The 16,583-nt window shown below is 43.3% G+C and overlaps 1 protein-coding gene across 1 annotated transcript in view; it reads left to right on the top strand.

The window, feature by feature from the left end:
• mgat4b (alpha-1,3-mannosyl-glycoprotein 4-beta-N-acetylglucosaminyltransferase B) overlaps nucleotides 1–16,087 on the top strand; it is a 119,828-nt gene extending 103,741 nt beyond the window's left edge. Inside the window, exons 11-15 of the mRNA XM_005737740.2 lie at nucleotides 2,986–3,179; nucleotides 3,281–3,359; nucleotides 7,260–7,347; nucleotides 12,033–12,145; nucleotides 13,194–16,087. Coding sequence (XP_005737797.1) covers nucleotides 2,986–3,179; nucleotides 3,281–3,359; nucleotides 7,260–7,347; nucleotides 12,033–12,145; nucleotides 13,194–13,217 — 498 coding nt within the window. The 3' untranslated portion in view covers nucleotides 13,218–16,087. The remainder of the gene's footprint in view (nucleotides 1–2,985; nucleotides 3,180–3,280; nucleotides 3,360–7,259; nucleotides 7,348–12,032; nucleotides 12,146–13,193) is intronic.
• Nucleotides 16,088–16,583: the final 496 nt, after the last annotated feature.

A 16,583-nucleotide genomic window follows, 5' to 3' on the forward strand; every position in this document is an offset into this window, starting at 1 on the left:
CTGGGCCTCTTTGCTTAGGCTGCTGCCCCCGCGACCCGACCCCGGACAAAGCGGATGACGATGGATGGATGGATGGAAAATCTGTGACTGTGGATGTGGAGAGCTTCCTAACCAGGTTAGCTGGATTAGCTGATATCTTAGCACCACTTCTGGTTCTACAAACTCAACATGGTGGTGGTAAAAACGGTGACATTGAGGTATGATCGACAAAGTACTGAGTGACATTACAGTGGTTACTGTGGCAGCTAAGGATGAAGGACCTGGACAACGCCAATGCTCCCCTGCAGGTAACATTAAAAAAGCAGATCACACCTGTTCCAGCTTTGTGAAGGTGACCAGCAGGATTTACAAAGTTGTGCAAACCTGAGGAGCAGTTGCTCTGCCTGCCTGTTCCTCATTACTGATCCCGACAGGCAGTAGCGGTTTTTGATACGGGCGAAACGGGCGGCAATCGCCCGGGGCGGCATCACGGGCATCGGCAAAAAAAAAAACACGCTCATACTCATGCGGCCCCACGTCATGCCAGCGCATAGTGGGAATGGCATAAGCACCGATCGGTTTTCTATCGCCCATTTGCTGGGAGTAAGGGCGCCCTTCGTTTGCGACGTGCGCCGGCTGCTTGCGCAGTGTTGGGGAGTAACGGAACACACGTACCGCCGTTACAAAATACAAAATATGAGTAACTGTATTCCATTACAGTTACTTTGTTGAAATAAATGGATTACACAGCGGTATTTTCCTGTTTCGTATTGTCAGTTGTCAGGACTGTTTGGGTTTTGCTTGTGCTGTTGTTTTGTTGTTCCAGGCAGCAGCGTTACGGTTGCCATGGTTACAGGGTGACGCTCTCTCTCTGTGTTTCCTGGGTGAGAGAGCGCCTTTTTATTATTGTTGTTGTTGTTGTTGTTGTTGTTGTGCTAAGCTAATAGGCAGAATGCTACAGGCATAGCCCTAAAGAACGTAGCCTCATGGGCAGTGTAGCCCGTGCTGCAGGGAGAATGGACCGCCATACCCGTTATGTGTCTGTGAGCTTGAGGAGGGAGAAAAGTGGAAAAGTACAAGTTGTCATCGAACAGAAACGGGAGCTGGAAGCATGTAAATATAATAATAACCACTGCAGCCAAGAAGAGTGCCTGACGAGCCCAGTTGTAAGTAAGCTATTAAGACTCGACTGTACACTGTGTTTGTGTTTTTCTCCGAAATAATAAGCTCCGTTGGAGCAGTCTTTCAACACCTCTCTCTGTCTCTCACTAGCAAACTTGACCCAGACAACAAAGTAAAGCTACTTTTCGGCTACAAGCCGACACAGGACCGACTATTAGCCAGAGGTCCCTTTACCACAGCTGGGAGCCGCGGACCTTAAGTAATCGTAATAAATCACACAGCAATAGTACATTCATGTAGTTGTAAACAGCATGATAATATATTAAATAATCCAAAGTATTCAGAATGCGTTACTCTCATTGAGTAACGTAACGGAATACGTTACAAAATACATTTTGGGGCATGTATTCTGTAATCTGTAGTGGAATACATTTTAAAAGTAACCTTCCCAACACTGTGCTTGAGGCACAGGGAGGAGAGGGCGGGGCAGCGGGGGTTCTCTGGCTGGCTGGAGCAGCATCTAATAACCAACTGGCAAAATGAAAACAAACCACCAAACACGAAAACGCCAGACATTATGATACAGACTTATAATTTGCACCAATGTTTTTTCGAAATTCTATACGTGAAAAGTGAGCGTGAGAGCCCTCTGTGCTCGCTGCTGAAGTCAAAGTAAACTTAGTCATCTCCGCTATATAGGTCCAGTATATAGAGAGACGAGAGGACGAGGCTCCAGTTACAGCAGTGCAAGTAAACAAACAATAAGTATAAGAAAGGTAAGAAAATAAATAAATATACTCTTTAGGACCAGGGGTAAAGGGATCAATAACAATTAGAGGGAGTGTTCGCCCAGGGCGCCAAACGGGCTAGGACCGCCACTGCTGACAGGAGTCAGAACTGCAGCTGCTGCTGTCATTTCACCTGTAACACAAATATTTGGTAATGAAATGTTGACCACAAAGGGCGCTGTGCCTCCCAGTGCATGTTTATCACAGAGAGTAACGTTATTGGAGTGTAGAAGCATAACAGACACGGTGCCTGCTCACACTGAACTTATTCTGTTAACAAACTGCATCAACGACATAGACGCTGTATCCACGCTGACGCGATGCCTTTGTAAAACTATGAGGAAGAATATCATATCTGTACTGATATGGGCTCGGCAAGGTGTTAGTGAAAGGATGCCACATCATTTGATGAGAATGCAGGTTTAACTGCTTTGTCGCCTTCGTTCTTTAAACTCCAAAACTAACAGAGGTGTTTATTCTTCTTCATTAGATGAATCTTATTATTTCTACTAGGGAAACGCTCTCATTAATAATCTAAAGGTGGAAAAGGTTTTGTGAATATTTCATGTTTCATCCACGACGAGGTGGTATGGTAGCAGAGTGGCATGGCTGGATTTTTACAGCATATTGTGATCTAATAAAGGCTTCGGATTGAATTAGATCCTGATGGACTGAGTCTGTTTTCTTGCTTTTTGTGTCTGTGCAGTTAAAATCCTATCACATTCTCGTTTTGTTGGCGGCAGTCTTGCGTTATGAGTTTAGGTTCAGAGGTCGGTGCGTGGTCACTCAGTGCTGCTGTTGAATGATATCCAGAATACGAAAAGTCTCTGTAAGTGCACCAGAATAGCATGACATCATGCTTCTGTTGCTCTTCGGAAGGGTTTCTGCACTGAAGCGAAAGTGGATTAGTCATCAAGGACAGCGAGCGCGTCTGGCGATGATACCAGCGGTTCGAATTATCTTCTGGTCACTGCACAGTGGCATCAGCTGTGCAGTGATTCAGACGTGCAGCTGCAGAAGCATCCAGCAAGGCGTGACTTCAGACTGAAGAAATGATTTAGTCATGTGATGTCTGTTTGTTTGGGGGATTTTTTAGGATAAGGACTTTGGGAAACAGACTCTCCATAAGGGTCACGCCAACCCGCTGGCGGAGGTGACGACCAGTCTGAAGACCTACCAGCACTTCACCCTGGAGAAGGCCTACTTGGGTGAGGACTTCTTCTGGGCCTTCACCCCGGTGGCGGGGGATTTCATACGGATACGATTCTTCACACCTGTTCGCATCGAAAGGTCAGTAACGAAGGACGGGATGGGGGGAGTACCACAGGTTAGAGTCTTCCCTCCGTCCCTGCTCCTCTTACTGAAATATCACCTCTCTCTCTTTCTCTCAGGTTTTTCTTCCGGAGCGGAAACATCGAACATCCAGGAGACAAACTTTTCAACACGTCGGTGGAGGTTCTGCCTTTCGATGTGAGTGTTCAGATACAGTTTTAATGGGTGGGGCATCCTGGGAAGCCTTAAAGTGTCCACATGCTTCTTTGCTAGCTGTTTTGGGTAAAAGTATAGAAGTTTAAAATCTTTTAGATGTGCTTACTTTCTTAAAAGATCATTTCGGTGCGATCCAGCAGAGGGTCAACTGAGAACAATCTTCGCCCACTCGTGTGGTGGCTAGCAGCATCACCTCTCCTCGAGAAGGTCCAGGGTTTGAATCCAGGCTAAGACCTTTCTGTGCAGAGGTAGTTCTCCATGTGCTTCCTCCAGCACAGTTCAAAGACATGCGTGAGGTTCAGTTTAATTTGGTCTTTGTCTCTGTTAGCCTGTGACGGCCAGGATAGGCTCCTGCACTGAATTGGATGAGGTTTTCATTTAATGGATAGATGGGTGAAATTTCTGCTTTTTGACCCAGTATCCATCACAATGACAGCAAAGGATGAGAGTGCAAAGTTAACATAGCCTTTAGAAACATCAAGGACGAAGCAGGCTGAAACAAACCGGAGTAATCCAGGAAGCCCCTAACCAAGAGATTAATTTCCATCTATAGCAGGAGACCATATCGGACTCTGCCATGAGTGCCTGCTATAAGTGAGAACAGATTCAGTTTGTGGTGTGTGGAAAAGGAGGCAGAGTGATGGATCACTGCCACTTTCTGTTTGTGGTCGACTGTAAAACAAAGGCTGAATGAAGCCGAGAGCCTCAGCGGGGCAGAGAGAGGTGCGCTGAGAGGAAGAGGAGCTCCTACCGAGATCAACAGGAGAGATAAAACGAGGAGAAGAATCGGTCCGCTCTTACAGGAAGCTGAGCACACAGACACGTGCAGACCAGAGCTGGAGGAGGGAGGCGGTTGCTGCAGTAATGCTGACCAAGAGCAGGAAGGGAGGAGGAGAAAGAGGGGGTGGGACTGGATGATGGCCCTAAAAACTGCAGGTACACGCCAGAAAACGTGGCTGCACAAAACACGATTAATGCTAAATTTGTTAGAAATTTCATCGTCCATGCTGCGGCTGCTCCCGGGGCCAAAACATGTCAAAGTGTGGTTTGTGGAGCTGAATCGGTTTAGTTCATATGAAGCTCATATGTCTGTTGTTGTAAAGGCATCAAAGGGCTTCGGCTTTTCTGTGTATCGAGTTAGTAACGCACAGAAAACCTGCAGTCGAGTTTTATCATCAGATCATCGCCTGAGAAGAGTCCAAAAATGATCAGTCTTCTTCTGCCTCCATCTCCTCCTATCCCAGCATCCCCCTCTGTCACACCAACCCTCTGCATGACCTCCTTCACAACATCCTTTCTGAGGTCCCCCTACCTGGCAGCTCCATCACTATATCCGTATATGCTCATCTCCACCCGTTCCACCCCCTTCTTTTCTTCACCTCTCATGGTTTGGATGGTTGACCCCACATATTTACACTCACCTGCCTCCCTCTCATTCACACTTATCTCTTTTTTCATTTGTGATTCAAACATGATGTGAATGTGTCAGTGGAGCCGTCAGTAATTGAGCTGTTCTGATAAGAGGATGATGGAGGTGAGCTGAAAAGAATTAATTTTAGGTGAAAAGGTCATTGAATTATCATATTAATATGTATGTAATGTGATCATTTAAACCGTTATGTCGAACCGGCGGTATTGTTTGGATTTTTTGAGGCTGTAGGTGTGAATAATCGCTGTGACAGCTGAGAGCAGGTAAAATGATGTTGGTTTAAATGTCAGAGTGCGTCTTTAGGCAGCGTCTCCATTCAGAAGTTGATCAGCAGCCGGGACAGCGTCTCAGTCTGTGCGAGGACAGGAAACAGTGCAGGTGTGTGTGCACATGGGAAAGCTCCAGAGCCTTTATGAGTACTGTTACTCCGGCACAGGAAGCACGAGAAACAGCAGCAATGTTAATGAGTGAGCAGCTTAAAGTCAGAGTTTTCACTGGTGGATCTCCCTTTAGCTTCTTTTACCTGGCTAGATCACCATGGTAACAGGTGTGAAACACATGTATAAAGTGCAGAGGGGTGATGCGTTCGGGCTTTCGGTGGCAGTGCTGATCAGATACACAGTCGTATTTCACTAACAGCGACACAAACGGCACTGCAGTCTCAGTTTAGCTGTGCAGTTTTTAAAAAAATATCCTCTTTAATTCCTAATGTTGCTCTTTCTTGTGTCGCCTATACATTAATTTTGTATAAGCCGTGAGACCAGTTTTCCCGTGCTTCACTCGCGTACGTCAGTTTGAAGAGGAAAAAACTCCACGGGACTCTGATGCCGTATTAACTCTTTTTCTCTCTCCCCCCTCCCGCACCGCATGCGCTAATTTGCATACATCCGTGATGCCCGGATTTTACTATAAACACGAGTCTTTAAGGCACATGTATTCATGGTACTACGTAACCAAACCAACACAGCAATAAAATAATTTTAGTTCCACCATAAACATGCATTTACTTCCTAAATTATTAATTACACAAACAAGCTTAACAACAGCGAAATATAAATACTAAAACATATGAACTATCTTAACTTGGCTCCCACAAATTTCCTGTCTGTCTTCTGAGTGTTTCCGCCTGTGTCTCGTCAACGACTCGCGTTTGTGTTTCCGTTCTTGTTGCTTCTTCAGACAGATCCTGTGATTCAGCAGAACGTCCTTCCAGTAACCTGAAACAATCATTTTCTGTGTGACTCTATAAGTTTCTCACTATACTGCGTTACTTCAGTTCATTGAGGTTTGCGGTATTCATTCATGCACAGGTCTCTGAAGGTCCCATCACAACATCTCAGTCGGTTGAGGTCTGGACTCTGAGTGGACCGTTGCAGATTTGCTGCGCTGCTCTGGATCATTGTCCTGTTAATGACCCAGTTTGGTCTGAGCTTTAGCTGTGGGACAGATTTCCAGAAGTCTTGTTGTTTATTCAGAAGCAGCTTTGCAAATCTAAACCGTGCTGCAATTTCTTTTTACAGAGAAAAGACTTTCTCCTGGAAACCCTTCCGCATAATACTTTAGAATTTAACTGTGCTTTTTACCAGGAACGAGGAAACAAGCTATCCTCAGGGATGTGTGACACCCTTGCTTTGTTATTCCTGTCAGAATGGAGAGTTTTGGTAGTGTTTTTTAAAGTTAAACAAATCCAGTTGACCTGAGGTGTGTCACATGCACCCCACAGTGCTTTGATTGTTTAAGGAGGTAAATGAGGTTCTGAAAAAAGTGAAAGTTTTTCAGAAAAGGGTACTCAGTGTTGCATTATTTCAAGTAAAATCCTGATTTAATGTTACAAGTATAGTGTGATCCTTTAACCGTGGTGCTGTTGTATTCATAATAATAACAATAATAATAATAATAATAATAATGTATACTCTATTGATCCCTGTGGGGAAATTCCTCTCTGCATTTAACCCATTCACTCAGTGAAGCAGTGGGCAGCCATTGGGCGCCTGGGGAGCAGTTTGTAGGGATGGTACCTTGTTCAGAGGTACCTCAGGGTAGCCGTTCAGTGGATTCAACCCCCGACCTTCCGTTCACGGGGCCACCACTCTACCTACTGAGCTATCCCTTCCCCATTATATGAGAAGTTATTAAACTTTTAGTGTGTAAAATGAGCCCAAAACTGCAGAAAACACAAGTTCTGAATCTAAATAGAAAAGTTAAACATAGCTGGAGGAGAGGAGCTGGGTTTTTTTTATTGCTTTTATTGCACATGTAACTGATCCATGATAAAAATGAGTTTTCTCCTTATTATAACTATAATTGAGACTCTCCAGCTTTCAATGAATGGCCTTAGATTAGATTTCTAATTGAATGATGAGGCGTTTTCTTTCTGACACACTAACGATACAAACACAGAGTCAAATAATCTAATTGATTAACTGATCGGCTGGTGTTTCGTTTGCTTCCAGAATATCCAGGCAGAGAAAGAGGCCTTGATAGAAGGGAAGGAGAAAACGCCAAAGTACCACCGGACCGAGGACGGCTTCATCAGAATCGGTGAGTGATGGCACACAGACAGCAGACAGCTGTGTGCAGCTTCACCGAGTTTCCTCGATCATCATAAAGTGATGGGTGTAGCAGCAGCTGAGGACGTGCGACTGACTGCTGCATTTGAGGAGCTGTAATGAGCTCTTTCCCTGCACATGAGCTGTCACAGTTTACATCTGCAGGGAGGGAAAACGCTCCTTTTACTCTTTTATCTTCCTGAACTGTGGAGTGAACTTCGACACGCAGTCTTTACAGCTGATCGAGTTCGGCTGTTCTCCATTTTAAGAACCTGTACTTGTAAGCAGCTCCACAAAACTGCCAATCAGCAGAGCTCAGTGCTGAATATTTCACCTCCCAGCAAGGATTATTGTAAAGAAAGCACCTTGGAACAGCTGATCTTTCAAATATCTGAGCCCTGTGCGCTAAAAAGTCACATTAATTTGATTTTTGATTATATTTTGAGTTATTTTCTCAGGAATGATCTGTGTTTGTGACCATAGACTGTTCACTCGCTGCTTTGTAGTCTTTCCATTTTAAATCCTGTGGGCATATCACACACACGGACACATCTGATAATTAGCGCTTAGTCACATCCAAATAAAATAAATTTTAAAAAAAAACTGGAATCTCAGACAGTCAGTTAGTACAGTAATCTCACAGCAGCCATATTATTGGTCAGATGATGTTATTAAAGATGCTCCAACAGCACAAAGAGGTCCACTTCAGGGACTCCAGTGATCTGAGGTGACAGCTAGCAGCTACAGTCACCTGTGTCTCCATCCACCTTTCAGTCAAAGAAGCCACACCCCTAACAAAGCATAATAATTTAACCCTATATAATATTTTAACAGGTGACTTATAACTGTACCGTTGCTTTGAAGGATTAAATGATCTACAGAGACCAAAACCATTTTTGTATGAGGCTCTAAACATGTTTATTTCTGCTGTAATGTTTTAACATGGTGGTCTATGGGGTCTGGCTGACTGCTGGAGCCTCTGGTGGACAGTAGAGGAACTGCGGGCTTTAGCGCTGCGCTTTTATTTGGTGTATTTTTTCAGCTCGTGGAGGTTTCGTGATTCACAAGGCGAAAACCCACAAACTTCTCCTCCTTTATTTTTATATATTGAATAATTTAACAGTGATGTTCTGCACATCTTTAACCAGCACGCAGCCTGACAGGTTTGGTGTTTTCCAAACTTTAAGAGCTGAACAACAACTTTTGTTATGAAAACTTTGCATTAGATTGTAAAAACTGACAGGCTGAAGGCCAAAACTTGGTTCTGCTGTGGATGTGAGAAGGTAAAGAGGCAGGTATCGTGCTGAGATCTTACATCAGTCCACTTTCCATCTGATAGAAATCCGGCCTTGCAGGATGATGCTCGTAAAAATGTAAACTTTATTTATAAGTAAAAATGAGCAGATGAAAGATTAAGCAGAAGAAGTTAGAGACTGTGCGTAGGTGCGTTCAGTCAATCGATCAATAAACTCGCCGGGAATAGATTTCATGTCACAGGTTGGATTTTCAGTGTAGCCTCGGGGTTTCACACACATTGGCAGACTGTCAGATTTATCTTTTCATTACTGGAATTTGTTTTTTCTCCAGCTGGGCTGATTTCAGCAGGATTAACTGGAACCTTCAGTAAATAAATTAAGGTGCCCTGACATGCTGTGTAAAGTTATTTGACTTAAAATAAATAAAAACTGAAATAAAACCAACAGAACAAAATTAATCTGCTCATTTGTTCTTTGCATCGGGAGCACCGAGCATCCTTGGTCAGTTTCTATTATATGAATGCAAACATTGAAGCTTCTGGCCTATTTAGCTCATCTACTCTTTTAGATTATTCTGGACCACAGTCGTCTTTTTGTCTTTCTCATTATTTGCATGAAAGACGTTGTTTTGTGCATGTTTGAATCCACCTGAAGGAATCAGGACTTCAGAGGGAAAGAAGATACTGGCCTACAGCAGGTGGAAGGAGCGCCAGTGTGGGCTGACATCATAAATTACCAGCAGCTCTTTATCCCCTTCATCAATTTTTCAGATGAGTCGGCGGATCGATCCAGCCGCGCTCCTTCACTCTATTCATTTCATCGTGCTGCCTTCAGGAGACCTGCATCCAATTTCAGTGTGTGAGATCTTCTGTGTGAGAATTAACCGTCTGAGAGAGTCAGGACTAAACGGCATGTTTGAAGGAGGGTGGGCTACAGAAAGGAGGGAACTTCATTTCAGTGAAGTTCAGGTTCCTCCTCCAGTCTGTCATGTCCCAGCATCGAGCCTGAAAGAGCCCAAACACGTGGTTCTGTCCTGGAAAGGTCAATGTTCCCGTCACTTCCACAGAAATCAAAAGTTTACAGAAACTTTTAGGCGCTTCAAACTTTATTTTGTATAAATTTATTTTTGAGGAGCTCGGCATCTTAAACACGCTTTGAATTTTTGTGGAAAATTCCTTCACAAAGAGATCAGTCCTGAGGGGGAAGCATGGGAACTTGGATGTTTTCACTTTTCCTCTAGCACCACCACGAGGCTCGCGTTGTTTCAGTTAAAAATGTAATCACCCATCAGACGATTGGGATGGACTTTGGTTCAGTTCATTTAATCAAGCTCAAGAATTCTGGAGAATTCATACCCGAGTATTTCTATTCGTCCTCCTTTCTGCTTCCTGTGCTTTAATCTAGACTTGAAGTGGACCTGAAGTCTGCTGTTTGTTGCCTGAAAGTGTAAAATGTCATCCTCTTAAAAGATTTGTTTCCCGCCTCTGTCGGCGTTTATTGTAGGAGAAACAAAAAGAAAGCTCCCATGTCAGCCCAAGAACTGCCGTCTGATTATTTTTTATTCTCTATGTTCTGAGCCTTTGTGTGATCTGTGTTTCTGGGGACAGCTCTCAGACAGCCGTATACACGAGTCTGGATATGAGTGAAAACCATAATACCCACAATAATATCAGATAATTCCCTGTGATAAACAATAACACGCTCCCCAGATGCTGTTCTCTGTCAGGATTACAGTCGCTACCTGGAAGCATCACTGCCAGCATGATAATCCTAGTAAATAAATCCTCTGAGGGATTATTGCTCTGTTGAGGTTCAGTTGCCCTGAAACCAACCTCTGCTGGAAGACCCGATACCGGCAGGACGCCAGAGAGGGTCTGATGGAGACTGAGGCTTTTTTCCTGGTAGTCAGGCTCAGAGAAAGCTGGAACCACAGGGGTCAATAAATGGATGGTGGGAACACGTAATGGGTCTTAATAACCCTGTAAATCTGCACAGAAAGCATAACAATCCCTTAATTACTTCAAAATCCCTTTTAAAATGCTAAAAAAGCAGGTTAAAGATTGAAATAAACCTTCGTTAAAGATAAGATGCTTTATCTGAGCCAAAAGTAGGTATATCAAGAGGTCAGTTTTTACCCCTCAGTGTGAAAATCTTGGGGTATTTTCGTCCCACCAGGGCGGCTGGGCGGGGTGATGCAATTGTGTGAACAATTTGTGAACACAATAACTTCAGAGCGAGGCAATGTAGGATTTTCAAGTCTATACTATAGGTGCTTCTAGTAAAATCTCAGTGAAAAGCTTTCAGGCACAATATCTCAAAAAGGAGTTATACCACATTTATACCACAGGTGCATGTACTATGAGGCTGGAGGTGAGCACTGCCCACCGCCAGTATTTTTGTGAAGCATGTTCTTTGTCATGCAGGAGCCAAACACAGGCACAAAAATTAGTGACCAAAACAAAAAGTGAGTTTTATTCTATTCAAGGGTACAGAAAGACAAAACAGAATGAAGCACACCCAAATCAAGTGAAGAAGAAGCCTGACAAAGACTGAAAGTACATAATGAAGAACAGAAGTATGTGTTCCTCTGACCCGGGTAACTTTTGGGTTAGGTCTGGGTTTTAAGATCAAAGTGGGCTTTAAATGTAAAATGAGTACAGCTCTGTTGTATTCACATTTCCCTGATGATCAGTAACTTTATTCCCTCCAAACAACTGTACAGTCATTTTATTGTTGTATAAGATTTAATGTCTCATCTTAAAACAGAGCAGCTATTTGAACTTATATAAAATTTACACATGGACTAAACCATTTATTATGTTTTTATCTGCTATTATTGTTATTGTTTGGAAATACTTAGTTGTCTGCTGTCAGTACATTTATCTATAACTATGAGTGAAACCGTGGATTAACTTGCCATGTTCATGTGACCATTTATCCTGATTACTGATGTTAGAGTAAATGAATCCAGATAAAAGAAAAATACTGTGGATATGTGGATCTCATTTCATAGTGCAGGGTCCAGGATAATAAGGTGAAGCCAATGAGGGCAGAGCAGACAGTCATAACAGAGGGACAACACAGGAAGTAAAATCACCAAAGTGACATGTCCAAAATAACAGGAAACAGCAAAGAACAAGACTTTAGAAAACCTAGGCAGGGAGGTCACCGGGGAAAAATGTGTATCCCTTGAGCAGTTGGCATGTGGTTGCAGGCTGCTGTATTTAAATGGATGAAATAGATCGCAAAGAGGATGCTGCACCATTAACTGCCTTGTGTTTACTTTGGTCGCTGGCACATTAAATAAAATGACAGTAGAAATCTCTGTCAATTTAAAAAGCTGTCACAGTGCACTTCTGTTTGAAACCATCCTCACTTCTCCTGTCAGGTTATTGAGCCTGTTGATCTTCATCTTTTCCAGGAACGTTCCATAATGGCATCGCAGAGGGGGAGGTGGACCCCAGCTTCGGGCCCCTGGAGGCCATGCGTCTCTCAGTGATCACAGACTCACCAGTCTGGGTGATCCTCAGCGAGGTGAGATCGCCTCAGAGTTAAATCAAACTAAAACTAACCAAAAGACAGTGTTCTGTTGAGACATTTATCCACACTTACTGCTGAGTATTGACAGAAGAAGTCCTTGGAGAGGATTCTGAAGTCTCCGGGGTATTCTGTAATCCTTTCTTTACTCTGTCTGTACAAACTGGTCCAGTATATTAAGTCCTTTTCAGTGAATGTGGTCCCAGTGCCCAATCTAAGAACTAATTTCAGGTATATTCACCAGAAAAAGACAGAAAGTTGGTACCACTGATGTCAGTGTCCAGCAGGTTTTCTGAAAGATTTCTTTAAAAAAAAAAAAATTTATTGTATTTTATTTCATTGGACTGATAGTTCAGGAAGCTGAGCTGTGCCCTGAATCAGCTACAGTAGCTCCAGTTAGTGACAGACTGCAGTAAAGTTGACTATTAGGCCGATAGTTGTCATGTCTTATCAGAGCTTAGATAAGATCCACGCACAAACGATGACAGCACAGTGAATATTAACTGAAAGCTCTCCTGTAGTAATGCGGCCAACACACCGGGAAAGCAACCTGTGAGTCTCCAGATGGAATGATAATTAGAGCGTGGCTGAAAATAAAAACAGCTTGAATCCGTGCTGCAGCTCGCCCATCAGCTGTGAAGCAAAGCTGCAGACGCATCAGTCTCGATAATGATTGGATTTATAGATGCAGGGCCACACGTGAAACTGGGCACAGCTTGTGATGAATGCTCTCACTTTTTCTGAGCAGCCACCTGCTTTTTCAGAAACTGATCAAACATCCAGGTTACCGTGCTTGTTTCTGCTCCTCTCATTAAAGTTTATTCAAACTTTAATAAATCTATCATATCTTCTGAATATCCCCTGTATTTGGAGTTACGAGGGGTCAGATAGGCTATATAAGTGAAAAGCGGCAGGTTTGGACCCCCACCATACTTCCTGTGTGATCGTGCAAAGCAGCTGATGCTGAGCAGGTCAGGCGGGTTTGTCTCGTTATGATTTTAGTGATTCTCTGTGACTCACGCCTTGGCCGTCTCTCCTCTCTCAGATCTTCATAAAGAAAGCCGAGTAAAGCTCCGCCCCCTCGAAGTTACCTCAGCGGCGTTCAGACGAGCTGACCGGAAGCTCCTCTGCTCCCGTCCTGCCTCGTCCCGCTCACCAGATCCCCACCGCGGTGCCACAGCGCCGCCGCCTGGCAGGACCTCGGCGCTGCAGGACTGAACAGATCAGAGACTGAGACACAGCGACAGGTGGGCTCACCTGTCTCCACCCAGAGGAGTGATGTCATTACTCCTCATCCTGTATTTATGTGTACATACAGTAAGCTCAATGTTGAAACACTGGTAATCACGGAGGCTGTGGCAAGAGCGGCGAGCCACCTCTGATGATCGATCTGCTGCTTTGGGACTTCCTGTCTGCAGACGGGACCTTCCTGCCCCGCCCACAGTACCCGTGTATGTGCGTCCACTCGCTGCGTGTGGTGATGTGTGTGCTGCAGGCGTTTCCCCTCCTTCAATTTGCCTTAACGAAGAGCAGAGTCACTTCAAACAGGCCCCGCCTCCCAACATGTAGCGTCCACAAATACCCAGAATCCTCTGCTGCAGCCTCGGACCTTCTTCCCGTTATCGTGGTTTCAAACTACTGACGAAGACGCCGACAAGTTTCTGTTCATGACCACATCTTTAAGTTACCGAGGCCTTCACACTGACTGCTCTGTGTCCTGATTACTCTGATTACTCTGCAGTACACCACTGTACCCTGAGGCATTCCTCAGTACCATGCAGTACTCTGATTACTGTGTAATACTCTGATTACTCTGACATACTCCAGTGTACTCCGAGGTATTCCTCTGTGTTTTGCAGTACTCTGATTACTCTGCAATACTCCATTGTATTCTGAGAGTCTTTGGTACTCTGTGGTTCCTCATTAGTACTCTGAAATACGCCACTGTATCCTGAGATATTCCACATCACTTTGACTGTTATTCAGTACTCTAATTACATTAAAATAGTCTAGAGTACTCAAAAATATTCCACAGTACTCTGAATTCCTCAGAAGACTGTAAAATGCTTTGAGGTATTCCACAGTCTCCTGAGGTACCATGGAGTACTTTGAGGGTTTTTGTTTTTTTTAATACTTTGAGGTACACTCCACAGTACTTTGAAGTACTTAACAGTCCCCTGATTACTCTGCATTGGTCTTACTCTGCAGTACTCTTAAATACTTCGCAGTACTGTGAGGTATTCCACAGTACTATGCAGTACTACTACAGTGTGCCTCAGAACACTGGGGTAATCAGGGTACTGCAGAGAGTATTGAAAAATAATCAGAGAACCGTCCCTCAGAGGGACTCTGAGATATTATGGACTAATCTGAGATACTTTGCAGTACTCTGATGTATTTTGTAGTACTCTGATGTACTCTGTTGTACCACTTGGGTACTTTTCCTTCTTGTGTCTTCTCCACAGGTCGATTTTTAGTTTTACTGAGCAGACGCCGTCGTCCTTCGGCTCTTTGTCTCGCGCTGAGCGACGATGTCAGTGTCGTCTTACAGGAGAGAAGTTTGTGATAAATTGTTCCCTCGTTTGCAGATTTTAATCTGTTCCCCGAACAGCTGCCTTAAAGTGACGTAATTCATGACATTATCATTGTTTCTTTTGTGCGTCTAACTTTGGACCGACTGAATTTAATTGACTTCATGTTGGATCGACTGATTTATGAGGACATTTGTCAGATTTAGGGGCCACATTACCTCTCTGAAAGACCGAGAGCGAAATGAACATCCTGTCAAAGTTTATTAAAACTCCAGAATCACTTTTAAGGACTTACGTTCTTGGGTTTTCGAGGTGGATAATGGCCAGGGCTCTGATTAATCTCCTGGGTTCTGGACATTTTGAGGTCTTGAACTGGACTAAAGTGAAGAGCGAGGGGCCGTCCGGAGGCTCTCCCCTTCTCTAGTGGTTCTGTGGTTTAACAATGAGTAAATATGTGGTGTTCTAAGTGCTGTCATCTGCCTTTAAAACACAAATGTAGGACAAAAGAGTGTTTTAGTGTGTTGTTCCTTCTGTAACATTTAATGCTGTTTTAACCTTAATTTTACCCGTTATTTCTGCACTTCTGGGAGCTTTAAACCATGTTATGAAGTGCGAGTGTGGCTCGAAGGTTATTGCTTTGATGCCTGTCACACTGCGGTTATACTGGGCAGCTTCCAGTGGATGTGTTGAAGTGCACTGCCTTTGCACTCAGTGCAGTCGCTCATAAGAAACAACAAAACATACCCAGTAATTCTAATTTGTTTCCATTATTATTGTACTAATTATGTCTTAAAATAACATGAAACCGTATTTTATTCACAGTAAAACACTGAAAACGCGGTAACACGTCTCTAAAAAGGGCCACATTTCCCTCTGTGCAGCATCTCCTCTTCTTTGAACAACAGTCTGTAAACATCTGGGCACTGAGGAGAGCGGCTGCTGGAATTTTTCAAGAGGAATAGCATCACATTCCTCTCTGATTCTAGCTGCTCACACAGTACAAATTGGCTTGCTAATATGCAGAAACACCACAGGATGTAGCTTTGACGTCAATAATCTGCTCACAGAAATCCACAGGAACAGGCTAAGTGAAGTAAAGGAGGTAAATGAACCACGGGAACAGTTTATCGAGACTCTCCTGCATTAAGATGTGTCTCTCTTTCCTGTACAAACTGTCACTAGTTCAGATTTTCAGATGTGAAGTCAGCTGATCAGTGATATTAGGCTAAATTAACTCTAGCTTCAGGAAACATCCCAGGATTTAATTTTTTTTAATTTTCTTTGAAAGATGCACTGGAATGCATTGCTATCATCTTGTATGTGTCTTTTGTATCCTTTAGATAAACTCTATTTAAATGAGCTTAAACTTCTATCCAATCTGTGAATTGTAATAAAGACAGAAATTTAAGTGGTTTCCTCGTGTCTTTTAATTTCAGCATCTCTTCTAATGCAGGAAAGTCTTTCTTTTTCCAGATTCCACCCCCCGTAAGGTTTGTTAAAACTGAGCAAAAAGCTTCCTAAATAATTAATGTTTGCTCGTTTTTGTCATTTTCTGATCAGATTAATGCATTCATACTGACGTTTCCGTAATGAGGTGAATTGACAGGCTTTATGAATGAAGAGGAATTCACATTCAAAAAATTAACTTCACACTGTCACGAAAATTAAACTTCACTTTGACATAGAGACATGAAAAAAGGAGAAGGTATGGAGGAACGTTTTGTGAAAATATTTACAGAATATATTAAAAAGGTCTTGGCTACTCTTTTCAGATGAAAGCTGACATTTTCCAGGGGTGTATCTGACATCATCTGGCTTCTCATGATGGAAAATTCATTGTATGTTTGTACGTTCAAGTGTGAGTCAAATAAGGAAACTGTAGGATTAATTAGGAAAATAAATCA

This window comes from Pundamilia nyererei, unplaced genomic scaffold (genome assembly GCF_000239375.1).
Source record: "Pundamilia nyererei isolate P.nyererei 1_Seehausen unplaced genomic scaffold, PunNye1.0 scaffold00079, whole genome shotgun sequence".
In the NCBI taxonomy this organism is placed as follows: domain Eukaryota; kingdom Metazoa; phylum Chordata; class Actinopteri; order Cichliformes; family Cichlidae; genus Pundamilia; species Pundamilia nyererei.